The sequence below is a fragment of the Phoenix dactylifera genome, chromosome 6, assembly GCF_009389715.1.
Source record: "Phoenix dactylifera cultivar Barhee BC4 chromosome 6, palm_55x_up_171113_PBpolish2nd_filt_p, whole genome shotgun sequence".
NCBI lineage: Eukaryota > Viridiplantae > Streptophyta > Magnoliopsida > Arecales > Arecaceae > Phoenix > Phoenix dactylifera.
In genome coordinates, this window is record NC_052397.1 from 15610001 (window position 1) to 15635774 (window position 25774).

A 25774-nucleotide genomic window follows, 5' to 3' on the forward strand; every position below is an offset into this window, starting at 1 on the left:
CCTGTGATTCCCGTGCGTGGGATGGCAAACTCGTAATAACCTCTCAACCACAGGGGCGGTTCCCTTCCCCGCCGTCAAACAGCCGTGACCCCCCGCACGACGACCCATAGCGCAACGGATAATTTCACTCACGGAAGAGAATTCCGCCACCTCGGAAGGTGGGCCCAGGACATGATCGGGGATTTGTTATGCTGTTGGTAGCCATGATAGGGGAAGACTCGCGCCGTACGAATCCGAGGGCGTCTTGGTACGGAATCGGGAGGCGTGCGCCGAATCCGTGGCGACAATAACGACAGTGCAGCAATTGAGCCAATGAGAAATGGACGGGTGTCGCTCGTTGGGCCATCTACCAATCAGAAATTGAAAGCGCATCCGCCAAAACCACCCCGGTTTGTCGAAACCGCTGTTCCCCCCGATCTAACACGCCCTCCTCGGAGCAGCAACGAAAAAAGGCGAATGCTTCTCCCTCTTCCGTTTCCTCTTTCTCTTTATATTGGATTCTATTCTCACTAGCGATCGATCGCAGAAGAGAAGGAAGGATGGGGAGAGGGAGGGTGCAGCTGAAGAGGATCGAGAACAAGATAAACCGGCAGGTGACGTTCTCTAAGCGGCGGTCGGGGCTGCTGAAGAAGGCGCACGAGATCTCGGTGCTCTGCGATGTCGAGGTCGCCCTCATCGTCTTCTCCACCAAGGGCAAGCTCTACGAATACTCCACCAACTCCGGGTACGCCCCACCCCCGATCGTCCCCCGGGTTCTTTTTTTTTTTTTTCTCTCCTATTCTATCGTTGTTTGTTCTTGCTATCTATTTGATCTTGGGTGGTAGTATTGCTTCGATATGCTTGCTTCTCGTTCGTGATGTTTTAGATTTAAGGATGAGAAAAATAGGAGGCGAAATAGTGGAGGATTTTGGGGGAAATAATGATGATTAGCGAAAGGTGTTGTTTCTTTTAGGAGTGAAATCTGAAGCGCTTTAAGGAACCAATTAGTTTCTATCGCATTTGATCTTCCTACACGATTAAAGGGAAAAGCGAGGGGAGAAATGGGGAGAAAAGTGGGTCTCATTGCTTCTTTGGACCAAAAAAAGACACTGCGTTGGAAATTGAGCCGTTGGAGGAAAATTGGCAGCGGCATACGAAAAATCCTTTCTAGGTGCAGGAAAACTTGATTCATTATTTTCATTTTTGTTTTTATTTTTTATTGTTCCTTCGCGTTGCTAGTGATGGGTGCTTCGATTCTCCAATTTCTATTGGCTTCCGTTTTGTTTCCTAATTTCGGAAAGTACCAATCGAGTTTTTGAACGGATAGCTAATGAATATTTTTAGTAATCTAGCGTAGGTCGCTTCTAGGCTCTCACTTTAGCACGGGTAGCTGGCGCTGGTGCAGTTCCGAGCGAGAGAGAGGCCGCTCGATTCGCGCTGCTCATACTAGGTGAATACTTTGATAAGGCTGCAGAACTTACTATTTCTGTCCTAGATTTTCAGTTTCCAGGTTTTGAGATTGTGACCGATCTTTCGTTTGACATTTGGATATGATGATCGAGGTATGCTTTCTTATCCATACCCCTATAAGAGTGGTTTAATGGTTTGGTTGGCTTTGATTTACAGCCCGAAAAATGTTAGGGTTAAAGGTGGGGGGATACGGTCGTAGAATTATCCTTTTGGATAGGCTTTTCAGTTCGTGACTGTGGTCCAGATTTACTGGTGCATCTGCGACCAAGGAGTGTTTCTTTGAATCTTCTTAATTCTTGTGTTTTTCCTTCATCAATTTGCCTCTGATCTCCAGTTCAGATCCACTGATTCAGTTGGGGGCAATCTTCTTAATTCTACCCTGGCTAGTCCTATATTCTTGTGCTTTTCCTTCATCAATTTGCCTCTGATCTCCAGTTCAGATCCACTGATTCAGTTGGGGGCTTCATTTCCTGATACCTGCTCGCTCAGGAAATTAGTTTTTGGCATCTTCAGAGCGCACTACTTTACTCCGAATGAAATCCTCGGAGCGGCAACTTCAGATACATCTTGCTTTCCAGTTTTTGGATTCATGTATCCAGTCTTTTACTGTTGAAACGACTGTGGCAATGGCTACGGAATCAATTCCTGAACTGAAGCTCTTTGTGGTGCTAGGTAGATCGACAAGGGTAAATTCAGCTTAATAAAATGTATCCGAAACTTTGACTGTCTGTCCTATTTCTGAAGATTTAGAGCACCATAAGTGTGACTATCACCATAACCGGGAACAGTAGCAAACATCCTCACATAAATGTTTCTTCTAGCTGGATCTCTAAGTGCTCGTGAAACCTTAGCAGCTTAGCTTTTGCATATTAGTAATTTAAGATGTCATGGTTTAGAGTATGCCTTTCTTGACAAGTCTTCAGCTGATCCAGGTATCTTACTGATGACGTAGGTGTCTTGAGTAACTGAGAGATGATGATAGTTCGCCATTTGCAAAGCATGAGGAATCTCATTAACTTGCCGTTGCTAGAATACAAAAAGGGGGCGAGGGATGGTTGGAATGTACCCCCAAAAGCATGATCCCTAAACTATGGCTCCTTTTCTCTTTGTTAGTAAAGTCATGGTATCAGCCCATTGGATAACTAGAAGCATTGATGGGGATGATGATGATCATGGGTGGAGGGCTGGCTTAGGGAACTCATATTCTGGCCATGCCATATTTTTTGAATGGTAAGCCTGGATATCAGGACAGCGTTTCGAGTTGTATCTTTGATTAGATGAAAGATGATATTTCTCGAGGCTGAAGAACAAGTGTTACATCATCTTTAAGATACCTTGCATCATGATATCAAGGATCTTGTTACATATGATGTCAATAGTAGCAGACAAACTGGATGAATGAGAATGCACAAACCATCAATTAGTTCTTGATTCATTTTGTAAATTGGATGGGGTTATGTCATCATTTATTCAACAAGCATAAGCTCAAGATTGAGTAGCAATCTGAGAAAGTCAGAAAGATATCTGAGGTCTACGGCTGTCAGCAGGTTTCTTACTTGGGCATGTAATTTCATTGGATATGAATCTTCAACGTGGAAGAGGATATCAGTATGTCCGAGGAAAAATCTAAGTTGGCTACGAGAGTGGTATAATATTTTTTTATGATGATGAAGTGCCTTTAGGAAAATACAAAGCTGGATTATAATTATCTATTCAGGAAAATGTGTTAGAATCACCCTATGAACCTCAAAGTAGATGTGATATGTTCCATGCGGTTTTATGACTGGTGGAGAAGCACAAAGCCTATCATAGTCTATAAATTCACAATAGTAGCAGCAATTTTTGAACTAAGCCAGTAGCACAAGTATTCAAAGGGTTGCCAAAAAATTGGAGTTGAATCTTTGGATGTACTTTAAATATGGATGTTTTTATAAGTTTCCCTTTGCAAGAAATCATTGCCACTGTTACAGAAAGCATTGAACAAGACAGGAATTTTTTATCTTTTTAAAGTATTATATAAAGGGAAATCTTCTCATAGGATATGTCAAAACAACAATCCATACATTTGATAGATTGGCATCACAAGCATAATTAATGATGCTCACCAATGATAAATGACTTTATACAGATCGTTTGAGCATCTGGAATGTAATTTCTATGGAGCCTGCCATTCACTCAAAGCAATGCGATGGTAACTCAGAAAAATTCACTTTAAAACTTCACTCAGCTGTATTACACCGTTCACTTTGCTTCATTACGAGGCACATTAATTTCACGATGCTAATTAAAAGGGGACAATGATAATACTATGTCACACCCCGAACCCGGGGCCCGGGGCGCGAGCAGACGCCGCGCACCTACAGGGCGGACCCCGCAGGCACGCAAGGCAGATAAATCAGATCAACTATCAATAACTAATTAAAAATAAATTCCAGTTTTCAAATCAAATGTCCATATATACATAAGTCAAAAGAGAAAGTCAATATCCACTAGCTAACTACATCATGATCACTCCATCCCGTAATCCCCATAATCATATATCATCACCTGCAAAAATGTAAATAGTAGGAGTGAGCTAACAGCTCAGTAGGCGACATCATGCAATAAAGTCATCATATAACATGTCATAATGCATATAAAAGCAGCTAAACACATAAATCCAAAAATCCACACAATAATCTGTAAACCCAATCCGAGACTCAAAATAACTCAACCGCATGACTACGGCCACATCACCCAGTGGCATGGTTACACCGAAGTGCCAATACAACTCTCCGAAGAGCCGCTCCACTGAGCCAACGCACCACTGTGCTGCACCCCCTGGTGCCAAACTCACGCTCCACCGAGCCGCTCCGAAGAGCAAAACGCACCCCTGTGCCGCCACTATTCTATCACCGGTGGTCGCGGTGTCGGAACTAGTTCCTCAGCACAAGTCGACAGGGCCAACGTATCATCCCATTGGCGGGGCCTAGACTATAGTCACGCGGATTTTAAAAATCAATAAATCAACTTTCCAAATCAAAGTCATAATCATACTCCCAACAGTAAAGCACATAACAATTTATGAAATTAAATATTTAATTCTAATTCTAACACATATTGCCAATAATAAATCAATAAATCAACATATGCAAGATACATGTTAAAATTCTACTTTAAAGCAATAGGTCACCTACCTGGGCTCGCTTAAAAATTTCTGCCACAGATATCACGAACCCCTGATTAAAACACAAACTTTAATTATTTAATTAACTAAGAAATATAATTTAAACTATTTCTAATCCCTTAAACCCTTAAGTTCATAGATCCAAGAATGGGCCCCTAAGATCAGATATAGACCCTAAGAACAGGTAAACCAAGACTCTAAAATCAGAACCCTTTAAACCCACAGCCAATTGTGGCCCAAAACAGATTGGGCCCGATTGAACCAAACCAGATTACAGGTCCAGATCAGATCTCAGGCCCAAACCAAACTAGCCCACAGATCCAATCAGATTCAACTCAAACTCAATCCATCCTACTGATCACTGGTTCAATCAGACCATAACAAAACCCATTCATTCAACTCGGATCAAACCTCATTCACGGCATAGATGAAACTGGTTCACAGTTTGAACCCGGTCCAAGTCCGGTTCACAATTCAGGCACGGAATTCGATGCAAGGGGAAACACCCAAAGTTCATTTGTGTCTGGTTTGAGACAACAACAGGGCACGGAAAACGATGCAAGGAAAGCACCCAGCCGGAAGAAGAAGAAGAAGAAGAAGAAGAAAAAGAAGGAGAAGAGGAAGAAGAAGGAGAAGAAGAAGAAGAAAGGAAGAAGGGGGGGTGGCTGGTGGCTCCGGTCGGCCCTCGGCGGCCGACCGTGGCCCTCGGCGGCGGCGCTCGGCCCGCCGCCGTCGGCCATCCCACTGTCACAAGCCGAGCGGAGGAAGAAGAAGAGAAGAAGGAGAGGAAGAAAGGGAGGAAAGAGAGGGACCGGGGCTGGGAAGCCCGGCTCCCGTTCGCCCACCTCCGGCCGAACTGGTTTCGGCCGGATTGACCCCGACCGGCCACCGTCGGCCGGCCGATCTAAAAAAAAAAATGTCTTTCCGAAACAGGGCATGAAATTGATTAACATAACCTTATTCTTTCCCCTCTTAAATCCATAAAACAGTAAATGGGTAGTCTTTCTCACCTCCGGCCGTCGACGAGTGGGTTCTCCGGCGGCGATGGCAGCTCCGGTGACGACGGTGGCTCCGGCGGTCCTTAACAACAAAAGAAATGAGAAAAGGGAGGATAGATCTAGGGCTTGTGAGGTATGAGGACTCCTCTGAGAACTCTCAACCTCTTTTTAACGAGAAGCGGGAGAGAGTTGATAGGGGGGGTGTGCGGAGATCCCGCTGGCCGTTCGGCCGGCGTGGTCATCGTGGTCACCCCCATGATGACTCAACTGAAGTCGGCACCCCTTGCCGACTTCAGTATGTTGGGCCCTAGGACGGGCCCAACTCAGGTCTTCACACTCTAACCAACTAAAAAAAAATTTCGTCCTCGAAATTAAAACATACCTCAATCCGAGAACAAGGCAGGAAACTTCTCTCTCATCTCCTCCTCCAGCTCCCAAGTAGCTTCTCTCTCACTGTGATTGCTCCACTGCACCTTTACATAAGGAATCGTGCGCCTCCTCAAAACTTGGTCCTTCCTATCCACTATACGGATAGGCTGCTCAACATAAGAAAGATCTGCGCGGAGCTGCAAAGGTGCCACTTCAATCACATGACTGAGATTAGCAATGTACCTCCTCAACATAGAGACATGGAAAACAGAATGGACCCCCGATAAGGCAGGTGGAAGTGCCAGCTTATAAGCAACAGCTCCAACTCTCTCGAGAATCTCGAATGGTCCCACATATCTCGGGCTGAGCTTACCCCGAACTCCAAATCGCATTACCCCTTTAGAAGGGGACACTCTGAGAAAAACATGATCTCCGATTTGAAATTCCAGATCCCGCCTCCTGATATCGGCATAACTCTTCTGTCTGCTTTGAGCTGCCCGAAGTCGCTCTCTGATCAGCTGAACCTTTTCCACTGTCTGCTGAATAATCTCTGGACCCAGAATTTTTCTCTCCCCCACATCATCCCAACAGATAGGTGATCTACACTTTCTACCATACAACGCCTCATAAGGAGCCATCTGAATACTTGCCTGGTAGCTATTGTTATAAGCAAACTCTACCAACGACAAATGATGATCCCAAGAACCCTTCATATCAATAGAACAGGCTCTCAGCATATCCTCTAGAATCTGAATGGTCCTCTCGGACTGCCCATCTGTCTGTGGATGAAAAGCTGTACTGAAGCTAAGAGTGGTTCCCAAAGCTTTGTGCAAACTGCCCCAGAAATGAGCCACAAATCGGGAGTCTCTGTCAGACACTATAGACACTGGAACTCCATGCAGCCGCACGATCTGCTCAATGTACAACTCTGCAAATCTCTCTAGTGTCATCCCAGTCTTAAATGCTAGAAAATGTGCTGATTTGGTCAATCTGTCTACAATCACCCAGACTGAATCATTACCTCTGAGGGTACGAGGTAACCCTGACACAAAATCCATAGTAATATGCTCCCACTTCCACTCTGGGATCGGCAGGGGCTGAAGCATACCAGCTGGTCTCTGATGCTCAATCTTAACTTGCTGACAAGTTAAGCATTGAGATACAAACTGGGCAATCTCTCTCTTCATATTGTTCCACCAGAACACAACTTTCAGATCTCTATACATTTTTGTACTACTAGGATGCACTGTATATCCCGTACTGTGAGCCTCCTCCATAATTTCCTTCTTCAGACTAGGATCATCTGGAACACAAACTCTGCCAATGAACCTCAATGAGCCATCCTCATGTATATGAAAATCAGGCTGAGATCCAGACTCAACATCTTTCTTGATCTTCTGAAGCCGAGAGTCATCCACTTGCGCTGCCTTAATTCTGTCAATGAGTGTAGGCTGGACTCGCAAGTTTGCCAACTTCAAGGTAGCATCCTGCAGATATACCTCTATTTCTGCCCTCCTAAGATCCTCCAGGATATTTCTCTGAGTAGTAATCAAGGCTACAACATTTTCTGAAGATTTTCTACTTAGAGCATCTGCTACCACATTTGCCTTCCCAGGGTGATAATGTATAGATAAATCATAATCCTTCAGCAATTCCAGCCACCTTCTCTGTCTCATGTTCAGCTCCTTCTGAGTGAAGAGATATTTCAAACTTTTATGATCAGTGAATACCTGGCATGTCTCTCCATATAGATAATGTCTCCAGATCTTTAAGGCAAAAACCACAGCTGCAAGCTCAAGATCATGAGTGGAATAATTCTCTTCATAGGGCTTAAGCTGTCGGGAGGCATAAGCAATAACCTTTCCATTTTGCATTAACACATAACCCAAACCCTTCTTGGAAGCATCACTGTAAATGGTAAAATCAGTACCGGTAACTGGTAGGGTCAGAATAGGTGCTGATACTAGACGGTGTTTCAATTCCTTGAAGCTCTTCTCACACTGATCCGACCATTCAAACTTCACTCCTTTGCGAGTGAGTCGAGTCAGGGGTCCGGCAATACTAGAGAAGCTCTCCACAAACCTTCTGTAATAATCGGCTAGTCCAAGGAAGCCGCGAATCTCAGACACATTACTCGGTCTGCTCCAGTCAACCACAGCTTCAATCTTCTTTGGGTCAATCATAATTCCTTCCTTAGAGATAACATGCCCCAAAAACATCACCCTGTCCAACCAAAATTCACATTTCTTTAATTTACCATACAACTGATTCTGCCTCAGAGTCTCCAAAATAATCTTCAAATGGTGCTCATGCTCTGCCTGACTCCTTGAATATATCAGAATATCATCAATAAATACTATCACAAATTTATCCAGAAAAGGCTTAAACACTCTGTTCATCAGGTTCATAAATGCTGCTAGCGCATTAGTCAAACCAAAAGGCATCACAAGAAACTCATAGTGTCCATACCTGGTACGGAAAGCAGTCTTGGCTATGTCAGACTCCTTTATCCTCAGCTGATGATATCCAGATCGAAGATCAATCTTGGAAAATACTTGAGCACCCTGAAGCTGGTCAAATAAATCATCAATCCGGGGTAGAGGGTACCTATTCTTAATAGTCACCTTATTGATTTCCCGGTAATCAATACACAGTCTCATACTACCATCTTTCTTTCTTACAAATAATACTGGGGCACCCAAAGGAGAGACACTAGGTCGAATGAAACCCAGATCTAATAGCTCCTGTAATTGGTCCTTCAGCTCCTTTAGTTCAGCAGGGGCCATTCTATAAGGAGCTTTAGACAAATGTGCAGTACCAGGGATTATATCAATAGCAAACTCGACATCTCTATCAGGAGGTAAGCCAGGCAGATCATCAGGAAAGACATCAGGGTACTCACTGACTACTGGTATATCCTCAATTTTCTATTCAGACTGTCCAGAATCTGCAATTGCGGCCATAAAGATGGGAAACTCCTTTCTAAGAGATCTTATGCCCTGCATAGCAGACACTACCTGAAAAGAGACACCCCAGTCATCACCCATAAAACTGAACTCATCAATACCCAGGATCCGGAAGGTCACCCTCTTCAGAAAACAGTCTATGGTAGCGTGATATGCGGTCAACCAATCCATATCCAAGATTACCTCAAAATCATGCAGATTCATAACAATCAAATTAGCTTTCAAATCTCTACCCTCAACTAGTACTGGGCAGAAAATGCAGATCTGACTAACTGTCATCGTACCCCCAGCTGGAGTACTAATGCATAATTCCCTCTCTAAGGAAGAGTAGTGTAAATCGTACTTATGCACATATGAAGATGAGATAAAAGAATGCGTAGCACCAGAATCAAATAGCACATAAGCATAAGTGGAAGATACCAACAGTGTACCTGTCACTACAGTGTTGGATGCCTGAGCATCCTGCTGAGTCAGCGCATAAACTCGTCCCTGGGTACGAGATCCTCCTCCCCTTTGCTGCCTGGGGACAGCTGACTGGGTAGCCTGTACTGGAGTGAAGGAAGTCTGTCGTTGAGGAGCTACAGAACTCGGTGGCCTTTGCGCAGATCTAGTACGAGGACAACTGGAAATCCTGTGACCCGGCTGACCACACCCGAAACAAACTCTAGAAACAGTCTGAGTCTGAGGGCACTCAGCTATCCGGTGGCCCTGCTGACCACACCTGAAACATGCTCCAATACCAGGCCGTGTCTGACGACACTCAACAGCTCTATGTCCAGTCTGGCCACACCTGAAGCACACTCCTGATATCCCCCTGCGATCCGGTGCAGTCCTCCCATATGGAACTCGCTGCCCTGCTCCTGGACGGAACTGCATAGGTCGGCGCAGATGCCACTCACCGTCAGAATCAAAGTCCCTGGTCCTCTTCGACTTCCCTTTCTGAGCATCCTGTGTCTCCTTCCAGATGATCTCCATATTTTTAGCTCTGTCAACTAGGTCATCATAATCAGTCGAGTGAACAGCAGCTAAACCCTGACGCAGGCGAGGCCTCAGTCCTTCCTCAAATCTGCTTATCCTAGATTTAGGGTCTTGGACAAGAGATGGTGCAAAACGGGACAATCGATCAAACTCAGCCTCATAGTCTTCCACAGTCATACTCCCCTGAGAGAGGCTCAGAAACTCCCTCTCCAGCTCTCTGATACGACTGGAAGGGAAATACTTGGAGTAGAAGGCCATGCGGAATCCCGGCCAGGTCACAGATCCTGCATCCTGCATCATGGTCCTCTCTACAGACTCCCACCAATGATGAGCCCGGTCCTGAAGCATATAGGTGGCAAATCTGATCTTCTCCTCCTCAGTACAACCCATGGCCCTGAAGGCCTTCTCCATCTCATCTATCCAACATTCGGCCTCTTGGGGATCGGTAGTTCCCTTGAAGGCCGGAGGAGCCAACTTCCTGAACTCTGCTATACTCCTCTCCTGATCTGAAGAACTAGCAGAGGGAAATAGCTGCTGTGGTCCCCTCTGCTGCCGAACAAACCCAACAACCTCTCTGATCAGCTCCATCATCCGGGTCGGTCCTCCCATCCTGCTCTCCTGACCATGATCTGGCCCATCCAGTACTGTCTGATCAGTCTCGTCCTCCTGGACTCTCTCAGTCGGATGAGAAGTGGCTGGATCACTCCCGATAGTCTCGATCAGGCGGCGAGGTGCCACACGTGCACGGCGGGGCGGCATGCTGATACATACACAAATAACACAACATCAGGGTTAGGTCCATCCACTGTAAGATTTTCTACCCCACTATCATTTCTTCACATGTGTCCCTATATTCCTAAGTTTTTTTTTTTTTTCCGAATAACACATCATTAGTGTTAGATCCACCCACCCACAAGATTTTCTACCCCACTCTCATTTCTTCACATGTGTCCCTATATTCCTAAGTTTTTTTAATTATTATTATTTATTATTATATTTATTATGATTCTGTTTTAATGTCCTTAGTGATCTTTAACCTATGCTCTGATACCAATAGATCTGTCACGCCCCGAACCCGGGGCCCGGGGCGCGAGCAGACGCCGCGCACCTACAGGGCGGACCCCGCAGGCACGCAAGGCAGATAAATCAGATCAACTATCAATAACTAATTAAAAATAAATTCCAGTTTTCAAATCAAATGTCCATATATACATAAGTCAAAAGAGAAAGTCAATATCCACTAGCTAACTACATCATGATCACTCCATCCCGTAATCCCCATAATCATATATCATCACCTGCAAAAATGTAAATAGTAGGAGTGAGCTAACAGCTCAGTAGGCGACATCATGCAATAAAGTCATCATATAACATGTCATAATGCATATAAAAGCAGCTAAACACATAAATCCAAAAATCCACACAATAATCTGTAAACCCAATCCGAGACTCAAAATAACTCAACCGCATGACTACGGCCACATCACCCAGTGGCATGGTTACACCGAAGTGCCAATACAACTCTCCGAAGAGCCGCTCCACTGAGCCAACGCACCACTGTGCCGCACCCCCTGGTGCCAAACTCACGCTCCACCGAGCCGCTCCGAAGAGCAAAACGCACCCCTGTGCCGCCACTATTCTATCACCGGTGGTCGCGGTGTCGGAACTAGTTCCTCAGCACAAGTCGACAGGGCCAACGTATCATCCCATTGGCGGGGCCTAGACTATAGTCACGCGGATTTTAAAAATCAATAAATCAACTTTCCAAATCAAAGTCATAATCATACTCCCAACAGTAAAGCACATAACAATTTATGAAATTAAATATTTAATTCTAATTCTAACACATATTGCCAATAATAAATCAATAAATCAACATATGCAAGATACATGTTAAAATTCTACTTTAAAGCAATAGGTCACCTACCTGGGCTCGCTTAAAAATTTTTGCCACAGATATCACGAACCCCTGATTAAAACACAAACTTTAATTATTTAATTAACTAAGAAATATAATTTAAACTATTTCTAATTTCTTAAACCCTTAAGTTCATAGATCCAAGAATGGGCCCCTAAGATCAGACATAAACCCTAAGAACAGGTAAACCAAAACCCCAAAATCAGAACCCTTTAAACCCACAGCCAATTGTGGCCCAAAACAGATTGGGCCCAATTGAACCAAACCAGATTACAGGTCCAGATCAGATCTCAGACCCAAACCAAACTAGCCCACAGATCCAATCGGATTCAACTCAAACTCAATCCATCCTACTGATCACTGGTTCAATCAGACCATAACAAAACCCATTCATTCAACTCGGATCAAACCTCATTCACGGCATAGATGAAACCGGTTCACAGTTTGAACCCGGTCCAAGTCCGGTTCACAATTCAGGCACGGAATTCGATGCAAGGGGAAACACCCAAAGTTCATTTGTGTCTGGTTTGAGACAACAACAGGGCACGGAAAACGATGCAAGGAAAGCACCCAGCCGGAAGAAGAAGAAGAAGAAGAAGAAGAAGAAAAAGAAGGAGAAGAGGAAGAAGAAGGAGAAGAAGAAGAAGAAAGGAAGAAGGGGGGGTTTTGGCTGGTGGCTCCGATCGGCCCTCGGCGGCCGACCGTGGCCCTCGGCGGCGGCGCTCGGCCCGCCGCCGTCGGCCATCCCACTGTCACAAGCCGAGCGGAGGAAGAAGAAGAGAAGAAGGAGAGGAAGAAAGGGAGGAAAGAGAGGGACCGGGGCTGGGAAGCCCGGCTCCCGTTCGCCCACCTCCGGCCGAACTGGTTTCGGCCGGATTGACCCCGACCGGCCACCGTCGGCCGGCCGATCTAAAAAAAAAATGTCTTTCCGAAACAGGGCATGAAATTGATTAACATAACCTTATTCTTTCCCCTCTTAAATCCATAAAACAGTAAATGGATAGTCTTTCTCACCTCCGGCCGTCGACGAGTGGGTTCTCCGGCGGCGATGGCGGCTCCAGCGACGACGGTGGCTCCGGCGGTCCTTAACAACAAAAGAAATGAGAAAAGGGAGGATAGATCTAAGGCTTGTGAGGTATGGGAACTCCTCTGAGAACTCTCAACCTGTCACGCCCCGAACCCAGCACCCGGGTCCGGTACGCGACCGGCCGCATGAGCCCTAGAGCAGTGCCCTAAAGATCATGCAAGGCCTAAGATAAACAAAAATCCAATAAATCCACAACTAATTAATTAATTCAAATTGACAAATCCAACATGTCCAGATAATCAAATTGGTTCAATTACAAGATCTTCAAATGCTCATCGACATCAAAGAAAGATAAACTAACTAACTAACTAATAACTCTGATACTCGCGCTCCGCGCCCAACCCATCCATGTTTATGCATTTTGCAACTCTGAAAAGAGAAAGAAGAAGGGTGTGAGCCTTACAGCCCAGTAAGAATCCCTACACATCCATACCAACACAATAATAATATGAATTTTGAAAGCCATGACAAATCAATGCACATATCATAAAATCATATACCGGCTATCAAAAGCTCGAATAATCAGTATAAATATGCAAGTCAAATGTCAACAAAAATCCAGCCACCCAAGTGTGATACGCCATACGATATCTCAAAAATCTTCATTTAATGTTTTCAATGCTTTTTCTTTCCATTCTCTATTAACTTGATCCGGATCAAGACAAATCAATGCACATATCATAAAATCATATACCGGCTATCAAAAGCTCGAATAATCAGTATAAATATGCAAGTCAAATGTCAACAAAAATCCAGCCACCCAAGTGTGATACGCCATACGATATCTCAAAAATCTTCAATTAATGTTTTCAATGCTTTTTCTTTCCATTCTCTATTAACTTGATCCGGATCAATTATCTTTCCGACTTTGGGCTACATCCCGGTCACGTTTCCGGCCCGTGACGGGGCAATCGATAGTATCACATTTCCGGCCTGTGATGGGGCAATCGATAGTGTCACATTTCCAGCCTGTGACGGGGCAATCGATGGTATCACATTTCCAGCCAGTGACGGGGCAATCGATAGTATCACATTTCCAGCCTGTGACGGGGCAATCGATAATATCACATTTCCAGCCTGTGATGGGGCAATCAATACTAACGAGATAAGCCCAAAGTCCCTACTCATTTAACCAATTCACATACACACATCAATTCCTTTTTCCATCTTATATCCGGCCTAGACTAACCATGGTCACCTTTCCGGCCCGTGACAAGGCAACCAATATAACATGGTTAGTTCATACCACCACATTCATAAATTCAATTATGTAGGTATAGGATATACACATACATGCATCCATCATACTACCAATCACAAGCCAACACGATCAAAATATAATAAAATATAAAACTATTTTGTTTTGTCTGAATCATAGCATATCAAACATATATGATGCAAAAATATTTATATCATGCAGGATTGACGTACAAGGATTCTTACCTTTGTTAACTCAGACAGACTAATCACCCGCCCTCACGGCGATCTATAAATCCGGATATGCAGAACCCTGCGCAGCGTCCTTTCGTCCAATAGATTGTTCCCCTACAGAATCAAATCATCATTAAAAATTATCCAAAATATCTGACAACCCAAAAATCTTTATGGATCCTCTAAGGGTCCACCAGTATCTATCACCCCAGGACTAACCAACAGTCCATGATCTCCCTAAATTAAACTAGGGAGAAATCATAGCAATAAAAGAGAGCAACTAGAGAGGGAGAAGAACAAAGAAGAGGAAAGTGGATGGTTCTCTCTCTCTCTCCCTCTCTTCCTTTCTCCCGATTGGCAGAGAAACTTGAAGGCGGCGACCCATGGTCGACACTGCCCCATGACTGGCGGCGCCGGCGGTGCGGGCGGTGCGCCACGACCGGCGATGGCCGGCCGGAATGGAAGAGAAAAGCAAACCGAAATAGGGGAACACGGTTCACATCGATCCGGCGGCTTGCCGGCCAGATTCCCAAGAAAAATAGTGGCCTAAAGACAAGGAGAAGGAGGAGGAGGACCTTACCTCGCCTCCGGCGAACTCCTCCGGCCGGCCCGACGGCGAACAACCCAAGCTTCTCACGGATCTCTCTCTCTCTCTCTCTTCTTTTTTTTTGAAAGAGCTCTCGATTGATGCCCTAGAAAGAGGGGAAAGGGATCTTTTATAGAAGAGAATTGGTTCAATTTTGGTAAGATTTGATCCCCCTTTTTTCTCTGTTTTTTTTTTCCTTTCCGGTGGATTTGGGGGAGTTCGGTGAAGGAGGAGAGGAAGACTCCCATGGCTAAATAGCCGGGGCCCTTAGGCTGGCCCGGGCGCAGTGGCCTAGGGGTCGGCCCCAGCCCCCAAAAAAAAAAATGGGTTCTTACATTCTCCTCCCCTAAAAAGAAATTTCGTCCTCGAAATTACCATACTTAAGTTTCAGACTTTGAGAGATTGCAACCGTCACATAATCCTCGAACTCCTAAACAATCTCCCTCTCAAAATGGAAGCTCACAAGATTTGACATACAAAATCATGACATCACAAAACTTGATCTTTTCCATCTATAACACAGCAGGTTATTTTGATCTCCTTCAAAAGAAGGCCCACCTCCCAATGTCATAATTCTTTTCCCGAGAATTTAATTACTCTTGATTAATTTCGCATAAAGATCATAATTGGCTTAACAAGGATAGAAGAAGGCTTTATCGTCAAATGGTCTTCATAATCTTTAATCCTCTTTCTTTTCTTAACTTTGCCCATAATTTAATGATCAACCTCTATCCTAGGAAAACCTCAAACCCCTTTCAGTTAGCTAGATTGACAATACCGATCAAGGAGTACGAGATTCATGTTAAAACATTTCAGGTCTAAGACCAACCAAGGAATCATCAACCGTTAATGCTAAATTTAAGATGCCCAAGATTCTCCCAAAAGTTCTCAGCAATAGAAGAGCCCACTGGTAAAATTACATAGCTACCTCTCGATCATCCATAGAATCAACAACATTCTCCTCTACTAGAAACTAACTCAAGTGTTCCATCATAATACCTTTTAGATCAAATATTAATGTCCTTCACCAGTTTCAAAATAACTCAAACCACCACACTTCCGCTGCGCACTCTGATTTAATCCATTAAATACTATAAAGCCTCTAAATGATTTATGACCGAAGTCTCTACTCAATATGACATTTATTAGTGGCTTCATCAACAATGACAAAAGATCCCTGCTCAAATCTTAAACCTAGGCTTGAGTTTTAAATTTAACACATCAAATAGTCTTCTACAATTATAAATAAAATCCAGTAGCCCAGTCCAAAGATGAGAATTCAAATAATTAAAATTCTCCGTCAATATGCATACTCTATGGCCTCAAAATAATCAAATACATCAATAGAAAATAGACCTATTTGCAATATCCAACATGCCAATACCAGATATAATCCACATACAGATTTAACCTCGAAAAACAATCTGCTTTAATATTATAAAAAAAAATCTGTCTTAGCTCACTCCAATACTATGACAGATCCATGCACAAAGTCTATCCCAAAAGTTAGCAGCAAAACTAAAAGTGCTATTACATCTACACCCATATCAAGTTGAACTTCCAAATCATTGACACAATATCTAAATATGGTATAACAGCTATGCCATGGTTAACCTTCATATACTTACGTTAGGTCTAACCTCTCGTATCATGATCAGAGACAATTTATCCAATCCTTCCGTACTTTTATATTTTATCACAATGCCTAGGGATCTTAAACCTAAGCATTGAATTTAATTCTGCTACTTTATGTCAAGTTTAGAATGATCATAACCTCAAGAGTTGACACAATTCTATCGCAGTCCCTGGTGATCTTAAACTTACACTTTGGTTCTAATTTTGTCACTATCCCCAATGATTTTAAACCTCAAACTCTAATACCACTAAGGCCACAGTCCCTAGTGGTCTTAAACCTTAGATTATAATATCATTTCTATTACAATCTCAAGTGATTATAAACCAAGACTCTGATAGTTTTCCTATCATAATTTTCCACTCACACTCACCTAAGCCTAAACCCTAGGATACCTTAACCTTAAGCTCTGATACCACTCTGTCACGCCCCGAACCCAGCACCCGGGTCCGGTACGCGACCGGCCGCATGAGCCCTAGAGCAGTGCCCTAAAGATCATGCAAGGCCTAAGATAAACAAAAATCCAATAAATCCACAACTAATTAATTAATTCAAATTGACAAATCCAACATGTCCAGATAATCAAATTGGTTCAATTACAAGATCTTCAAATGCTCATCGACATCAAAGAAAGATAAACTAACTAACTAACTAATAACTCTGATACTCGCGCTCCGCGCCCAACCCATCCATGTTTATGCATTCTGCAACTCTGAAAAGAGAAAGAAGAAGGGGGTGAGCCTTACAGCCCAGTAAGAATTCCTACACATCCATACCAACACAATAATAATATGAATTTTGAAAGCCATGACAAATCAATGCACATATCATAAAATCATATACCGGCTATCAAAAGCTCGAATAATCAGTATAAATATGCAAGTCAAATGTCAACAAAAATCCAGCCACCCAAGTGTGATACGCCATACGATATCTCAAAAATCTTCAATTAATGTTTTCAATGCTTTTTCTTTCCATTCTCTATTAACTTGATTCGGATCAATTATCTTTCCGACTTTGGGCTACATCCCGGTCACGTTTCCGGCCCGTGACGGGGCAATCGATAGTATCACATTTCCGGCCTGTGATGGGGCAATCGATAGTGTCACATTTCCAGCCTGTGACGGGGCAATCGATGGTATCACATTTCCAGCCAGTGACGGGGCAATCAATAGAATCACATTTCCAGCCTGTGACGGGGCAATCGATAATATCACATTTCCAGCCTGTGATGGGGCAATCAATACTAACGAGATAAGCCCAAAGTCCCTACTCATTTAACCAATTCACATACACACATCAATTCCTTTTTCCATCTTATATCCGGCCTAGACTAACCATGGTCACGTTTCCGGCCCGTGACAAGGCAACCAATATAACATGGTTAGTTCATACCACCACATTCATAAATTCAATTATATAGGTATAAGATATACACATACATGCATCCATCATACTACCAATCACAAGCCAACACGATCAAAATATAATAAAATATAAAACTATTTTGTTTTGTCTGGATCATAGCATATCAAACATATATGATGCAAAAATATTTATATCATGCAGGATTGACGTACAAGGATTCTTACCTTTGTTAACTAAGACAGACTAATCACCCGCCCTCACGGCGATCTATAAATCCGGATATGCAGAACCCTGCTCAGCGTCCTTTCGTCCAATAGATTGTTCCCCTACAGAATCAAGTCATCATTAAAAATTATCCAAAATATCTGACAACCCCAAAAATCTTTATGGATCCTCTAAGGGTCCACCAGTATCTATCACCCCAGGACTAACCAACAGTCCATGATCTCCCTAAATTAAACTAGGGAGAAATCATAGCAATAAAAGAGAGCAACTAGAGAGGGAGAAGAACAAAGAAGAGGAAAGTGGATGGTTCTCTCTCTCTCTCCCTCTCTTCCTTTCTCCCGATTGGCAGAGAAACTTGAAGGCGGCGACCCATGGTCGACACTGCCCCATGACTGGCGGCGCCGGCGGTGCGGGCGGTGCGCCACGACCGGCGATGGCCGGCCGGAATGGAAGAGAAAAGCAAACCGAAATAGGAGAACACGGTTCACATCGATCCGGCGGCTTGCCGGCCAGATTCCCAAGAAAAATAGTGGCCTAAAGACAAGGAGAAGGAGGAGGAGGACCTTACCTCGCCTCCGGCGAACTCCTCCGGCCGGCCCGACGGCGAACAACCCAAGCTTCTCACAGATCTCTCTCTCTCTCTCTTCTTTTTTTTTGAAAGAGCTCTCGATTGATGCCCTAGAAAGAGGGGAAAGGGATCTTTTATAGAAGAGAATTGGTTCAATTTTGGTAAGATTTGATCCCCCTTTTTTCTCTGTTTTTTTTTTCTTTTCCGGTGGATTTGGGGGAGTTCGGTGAAGGAGGAGAGGAAGACTCCCATGGCTAAATAGCCGGGGCCCTTAGGCTGGCCCGGGCGCAGTGGCCTAGGGGTCGGCCCCAGCCCAAAAAAAAAAAATATAGGTTCTTACACAACCTCTTTTTAACGAGAAGCGGGAGAGAGTTGATAGGGGGGTGTGCGGAGATCCCGCTGGCCGTTCGGCCGGCATGGTCATCGTGGTCACCCCCACGATGACTCAACTGAAGTCGGCACCCCTTGCCGACTTCAGTATGTTGGGCCCTAGGACGGGCCCAACTCTGGTCTTCACATACTACACGCATGTGAGTGACTTTTTGAGTTATTAAAGCATTTGTAATTATCTAAAAAAAATGGGAAGGAGCATCTATAGTAGCTGCATTACAGCACATAGTAACTGAGTTATTTGTAATGCATGGGACTCGACTTATATTGCTTGGAACTCATAAATTTAGGTGACAGCATCGCGCTACAACAACAGCACAGTTCGTGAGGCATGTTTTCATGCATGGGACTGTAGCCTCATAAGGTGACAACGACCATGACATTTAGAATTTGAGAGACTGATTCCATTTAGGGCATCATATCATGAGAAAATGTGCTTTTATGTATCGGTGTCTGCTATGACCGTTATTGGTATACTTGTGAACTATAATAGTGAACCGAGACCCCTAATTTTCTGTAGTATTATAGCAGGCAAAATGAAGGCCACTTGTAATGTTCCAGCCAACCCCTCCATGATCTCTCTTCAAAGATAATCCTTGATATCCCGTCTGGAGTTACTTTGTTGGTATTGGAACTATGAGAACCCTTTCTTCAATTAGATGTTGTTTATTGGTGATCATCTTTTCATATGTTCTCTCTCTCATGTTCTCATCAAACCCTATGTTAGATTAGTTCTCTCCATTATTTTTCTTCTTCCTAACTGAAAGCATACTCTTCTATGTTACTAATACAATAATTCCTATATGTTTAAATCTGTTCATTTGCTCAGAACTGAAACTGACGGCCCAGAACTATTATTTCTTTTCATCTGTGAGCAACTATTGACACATCTAATTGTCCAATTGTGCCACTTAATTTTTATTCTTCCCCCAACCTTAATATCGTTTTGGCATATTCCTACATGTTTTCTCTACTCATGTCCCTTTCGTATATTTCATCATTTATTTCCCTTCAAGGGATAGTCTTTGCCTAAAGTTTTCTTGTTATTTGAGACATCTAATCACTGCTAAGGGATTCATGTAACCGCTCGCTTTGCTTGTTGTTCTGCACTCCACTTGTGTCACGTCTCTGACCGTAAATTCACAATATGAGGGTGTGAACAGTAGTTGCATACTTATAGAAATTGACCCTATAAGCATGCAAGGCATTCTATCTATCAATTAACCCAATATAATGTAGAAAATAATATATTTTATACATATACAATCGTATATGATTTGCTGTACCGGCCCGAACTAGATGGTATAAGGTATACCATATTGTACTGGTTCAATATGAGTACCCGTTATAGGTGGCATACCAATACTCGGTATACTGAAAAAATTCTGTATCGTATCATACCAATACAATGCTAATTTGGTACCGGTATGGGATCCAGTACTGAGATGATGAACCTTGTAGTAGTGTCTATCAGAAATAACTAACTACTATAGGTTTAACTGTAGTAGTGTTTAACTGTGTGCCAAATGAAAATAGGTGTATGCCAAGTGGTTGTAAGTGTGTGCTACGAAGAACTAGTGATGTACAGAGTCATGATAGGTGTGTGTTATTTGGAGTTAACTGTATGCCAGCAAGTGAAAGGTGCATGCCAAATAGAAATGGGTGGGTTCCAAGTAGTTGTAAGTATGTGTTACCAAGAACTAATGATGTGCAGAGACATGATATGTGCATGCCAAGTGGTTGTAAATGTGCCAAATAGAAGTAAGAGTATGTAGAGACCTGAGTTATCTCATGCACACCCTTTTGCAATATCTCATCTATCGGTATCTCTATCGGAGCCTACACTTGTGGCCTTTCTCACGAGGGAAGGCGCAACTCCTCTCTAAGCTCGAGCTTTTCGATCATCTGATGCAAGCAAAAACTTAAGTTTTGCATCGAGTTAAAATAGTTATGATGTTAGAAATGAACATTCAAACCTAAATTTTTTAAGTTCTTCATAACTTCGGCGATCACGTCCACCTTGTGAGGAAATGGGGCGTTGCTCCAACGCAAGAGATGTGGATACATGAACGGTGGCTGGTGGCTTTTCAGAAGGTTGTTCGCATGCTCAACAACCTATGCTGCCAAAAACCAATGTAAGCATCACATTTAAAGTCAGTATATATCTCAAAAATAAAATTACAAAGAAACATTAAAATGCTTACCACCAGAGCGACCGTGCGGCCATTCATATACCTAGTAGATCCCTTGCCGGTGATGTTTCTTATCCTCATACTCTTGGCTAGACTAGTTATCTGCTAGCGAAGGAAAGCGAAAATAGCAAGACCCTAACTATATAAACCTAAGCAGTCTAAATCATCAAGATATGAACATAATGCCTTAGGAATATAGTAGTGTATAGTTGAAAAGAGGATAGTCACAAAGAAATATAGAACCCATAATTTGGTGAAATCTTCTACATCTTGAGCGTCCACTCTTTCCAACAAGATATTATAATTTATTTTTTACTGCATTTTTATCAATCTTTTAGTGGTCACCCTCAAAAAACCGGATGATGAGGTCAGACTTAACCCTCCTCTCCCTATGCACGTCGACTTCATTGCTCGTAGCACTCAAACTAAGATGAGTGCAAAATCGCTCCCTACAAGATGCACTAGCACCTTACCAAACCAAAAACACTCCTCTTCGTCTTTCCAGAAGAAAAGCAATGTGTCTAGGGCTGACCTACTCTGCTTGATATATGGAAAAGCTAGTATATGTTCAAACGGAGTGTCGTCACCCTTTCCTTCTGCTCCTAAGACATAAACTCGATAAAGGTGACGGTAAAATGGACAAAGTGACTGAAGTAGCACCTTCCATTGACCATATTTTTTGGGCCAACAAAAGGTGCTTTGCCTCTCCTTTGAATTGGAGCCATCTTAGATGTCTACATCACAAATTTCAAACAATAATTTTCAATAATATTATTTCAAAATTAGAAATACATATTTGAGAAAAACATCATGCGTTAATCAATGATCTTTATAACTCTAATAAAGAACAGAAATAGCACTAAATAGCTATCAATGAAGAATTATCATGATTTTTTCATAATAAATATGTCAAATGTGCTATCTCAACCTCTTTATTTATTATTGTCTCAAATTCTGACCATTCTTATACTTTTAAAACAAATGATCTAGAATACTGTATAACAATTTGGTGTTTGATATAAAATTAGAGAAATTATGCTATAACGGTTGACATACCTGGTGAAGGGCTCCAAAGACGACTCAGGGACGGTTTGGAAAGTTATGTCGAGTGAAGCTTCGGCTGCCATTGAGTCGAGCGAAGTCAGAAGCATTAGCGAAATCTTCTGAAAGAGCCGTCGACGGAATGTCGTAGAGTCCCAATTCTCAGTCGAAATAATGGTGGGAAAATAGAGTCGAACTCAAAAAATTGGGGTGGAAAACTAGGGATTGCAGGAGAAGAAAGTTGAAGCCAATGTCGGAAAGATACTTCGGCTGATAAGGGTGGGAAACTAGGGAAGAATGGGGTGGAAAACTAGGGAAGAATGGGAAGAGTAGGAGAGCAGAAGGGTTTTCTCTTCCGATGATAGAAATGGATTAACGGTGGAAAAAAAAGAGAAAATAGGGATGCTGGTGGCCGACTTTTTCTGAGGAGAAAATAGGGAAGAACAGTTATCTCGTCCGATGATGAGAACAAATTGCCGGTGGGAAAAGGAGTCGAACTCAGGGATGGAAATTGGGAAAGAGTGGACGAGCGAGGGGTATTTTTGTCTGTGGATGAAAATAGTTAAATATCGAAAGCCCTCTAGACCGGTTGTTATAAAACCGGTCCACAGGAAGCAAAAGTTAATGTCCGGTCCAAGGACGGACTAGCCATTAATTTTCCCTAAAAAAATTAATCTCAATGTCATTGAAGCACAATATCCAAATCCATATAATAAACTTATGTGCATTTTATCCTTATATTTTGCAAGAATTATGGATGAACTAACTACAAGTATTCAAGAAGATGTACCATAGTGTATATCATTTCCAAACTATATCGTATTCACCAAGGAGAATTAGCTTAAACACTCTATTGAATTTATGAAGAAAACTCTAGAGGATTAGATCTTAAAAATTAATAGAACATAGATAGAGTATATGGAATATAAATTTGGTAAGAGTAGAAATGAAAATATGATACCATTTGGAATTGATGACCAAAAGATACCTCAAAATGACCATTTTTGTTACTTAGGATCTATTATACAGAAAAATGGACAGATGGATAAAGATATAGTAATGACCTAGAGTTTGTCGGATGAAGTGAAACGGTGTATCTTGATTATTATGTGATAAGTGAATGCCATGAAGCTGAAGGAAAAATTTGTAAAGCAACAATAAGGCCTGTCATGTTGTGTGCCTCAGAATGTTGGGCAACAAAAAAGTACGTGAAAATAAGTTCAACTAAAAGAAATGAGAATGTTAAGATAGATCTGTTTCTAGATAAAGTAAATTATTAATATTTTAGAGGAGTTGTTGCAGTTGCAAGAACTAAGGACAAAGTGACAGAAAATTATAGTACGAATATGTACAATGAAGATTTAAGGAGGCTCTTCCTTGTAGATCTTCTTTTTCTTGTAAGGCACCTAGCGTTGGTGTGTTGCTGGGAGATGTTATGTGGATATCGTCTTTCTTGGATTGTCCAGGGTCCTATGCGGTAAGATAAATTTAAAGATCTTTTGTTTTTTCTCTCTTTTTTTTGCTGGAAGTTTTTCTTTATTGGCTTGCCTGTGTCATTTATCTATATCTGAACTTTTAAGGTCCATATGTAACTGATTGAGGAATATTTGTTGTGCTTGTTATATGTTTGATTTATTAGATCAGTATGACATTACACAAGGGCTTGATTTCCGGTCCGCAAATTGTTCCTTCTCTTCTATATACTTGAGAGGTTGCTCTCATAATGTGTTATTCATGGAAAAGTGTATGCTGACTTTCTACAATAATTATATATATGGACGTTACATCAAATAGCATATATCTTAACAATAAGTATAGACACATACGTAAGCTATTGTTTTCACTTTACCGAGCAAGAAGCACTATAACTTTAATTTTCTATTATGGTGCATCTTTATTCAACTTCCGTTGTCTTTATTTTCTTGCTCCACCACTGCAACATAATGAAGATAGAAACAACATAGATATTAATTCATGATGGAATGAAGAATACAAACAAGTTGTTCCTCTATCAAGTATTGAACTTAGTATTTGTTTGTAAATTCTTGGGCAAGTTTGTTTGTCTGATATCATCATGGAGAACCATTAGAAAGGAAGCATAACCAGCTTATGTCTCTGAGGCTATTCCATGTTTAAACTTAATTTATATTGTTATTCTTTTTTCTTGCTACCTTGGTACATTTGGATAAGTTTAACAACAATGTTAAATCTTTGATGATTGGAGTTTTTTTCATGGGTGCATTTTAAATGCCAACCTTGTTAAGAAATGATATGTATAATGCATCTATGGAAGAAATGACTAAGAATTTTCAGACACTTAGATGAACTGAATCCACATCTTAAATCTGTAGTCAGATAATAGAAATAGAAGCCAAGAGCTGATTTTTTCCCCCCTAACAGCATGGAAAATATTCTTGAACGCTACCAGCGTTATTCATATGCGGAAAAAGCCCTTGTGGAAGCAGATCCTGAGTCAGAGGTAAGAGAAATAAATTGAGTGGACTGGAATACTTTATCTTAATGCTTCACTCCTTTAGAACCATCAAATTTGCAAGATATCTAACATCATCGTGGATATGCTAAACAGGGAAGATGGCGCCATGATTATGGTGAACTAAGGTATAAGGCTGAGGCTCTACAAAAAAGTCAGAGGTATGGTGATGGTGATCATCAAACACTGTTACCAGTAGTACAAACATCTGACATGGGTTTCCATATTGTGATATGTTCAGGCATCTCATGGGAGAACAACTTGAATCCTTGACATTTAAAGAGCTTCAACAACTGGAGCTACAGCTTGATAATGCTTTGAGACATATAAGATCCAGAAGGGTGAATTAATCTTTCTCATTTTACTAATCTTATTGTAACAGCCATCCAAAATTTCCAATAAATACTGCTTCCTTCCCTTTCATCCTTTATTTCTCAGTTGCTACCATGGCTGTGGATGCCAGAACCTTTAAGATTTCCATGCATGCATTTCATGTCTCTGCCAGTAGGAGAATGCCTTTTAATGATTTTACTTGATGAATACGTGTTGTCAATGCTATTAGATCTTCTTCTTTTATTTTATCTTATTTTGCAGAACCAGCTTCTATTTGATTCAATTGCTGAGCTTCAGAGAAAGGCAAGCTCCACTACCTTTGTTAGATATCTTTTAGATGATTTTGGTTTCATAGAATTTTACATTGCAGCTTCATCATGTCTCTAAACTATTCCTCCGGGTTTTCAGAATAATTAAAATTCACCTGGTCACGATCTGCCAACACAAACTGGCAATCTAAACCAATATGCTTACCTTAACAATGAGGATGGTGCTTATCATGCAAGTTCTTAAAACTTGGACGTTTCATTATGCTATTTGATTTGGTTATACAGTGCTTGCACTATTTTCTCCGTACGACAGTTC

General features: G+C 42.1%; 1 protein-coding gene across 2 annotated transcripts in view; it reads left to right on the top strand.

Moving 5' to 3' along the window:
* Nucleotides 1-414: 414 nt before the first annotated feature.
* LOC103722307 (truncated transcription factor CAULIFLOWER A-like) overlaps nt 415-25774 on the top strand; it is a 33261-nt gene continuing 7901 nt past the window's right edge. Inside the window, exons 1-6 of one of the 2 annotated variants that reach the window (XM_008812817.4) lie at nt 435-452; nt 527-724; nt 24766-24844; nt 24953-25017; nt 25098-25197; nt 25451-25492. In XM_008812817.4, coding sequence (XP_008811039.1) covers nt 540-724; nt 24766-24844; nt 24953-25017; nt 25098-25197; nt 25451-25492 — 471 coding nt within the window. In that variant the 5' untranslated portion in view covers nt 435-452; nt 527-539. Of the gene's footprint in view, nt 725-24765; nt 24845-24952; nt 25018-25097; nt 25198-25450; nt 25493-25774 lie in introns of both variants that reach the window. The other variant, XM_008812816.4, reaches the window with a different exon arrangement.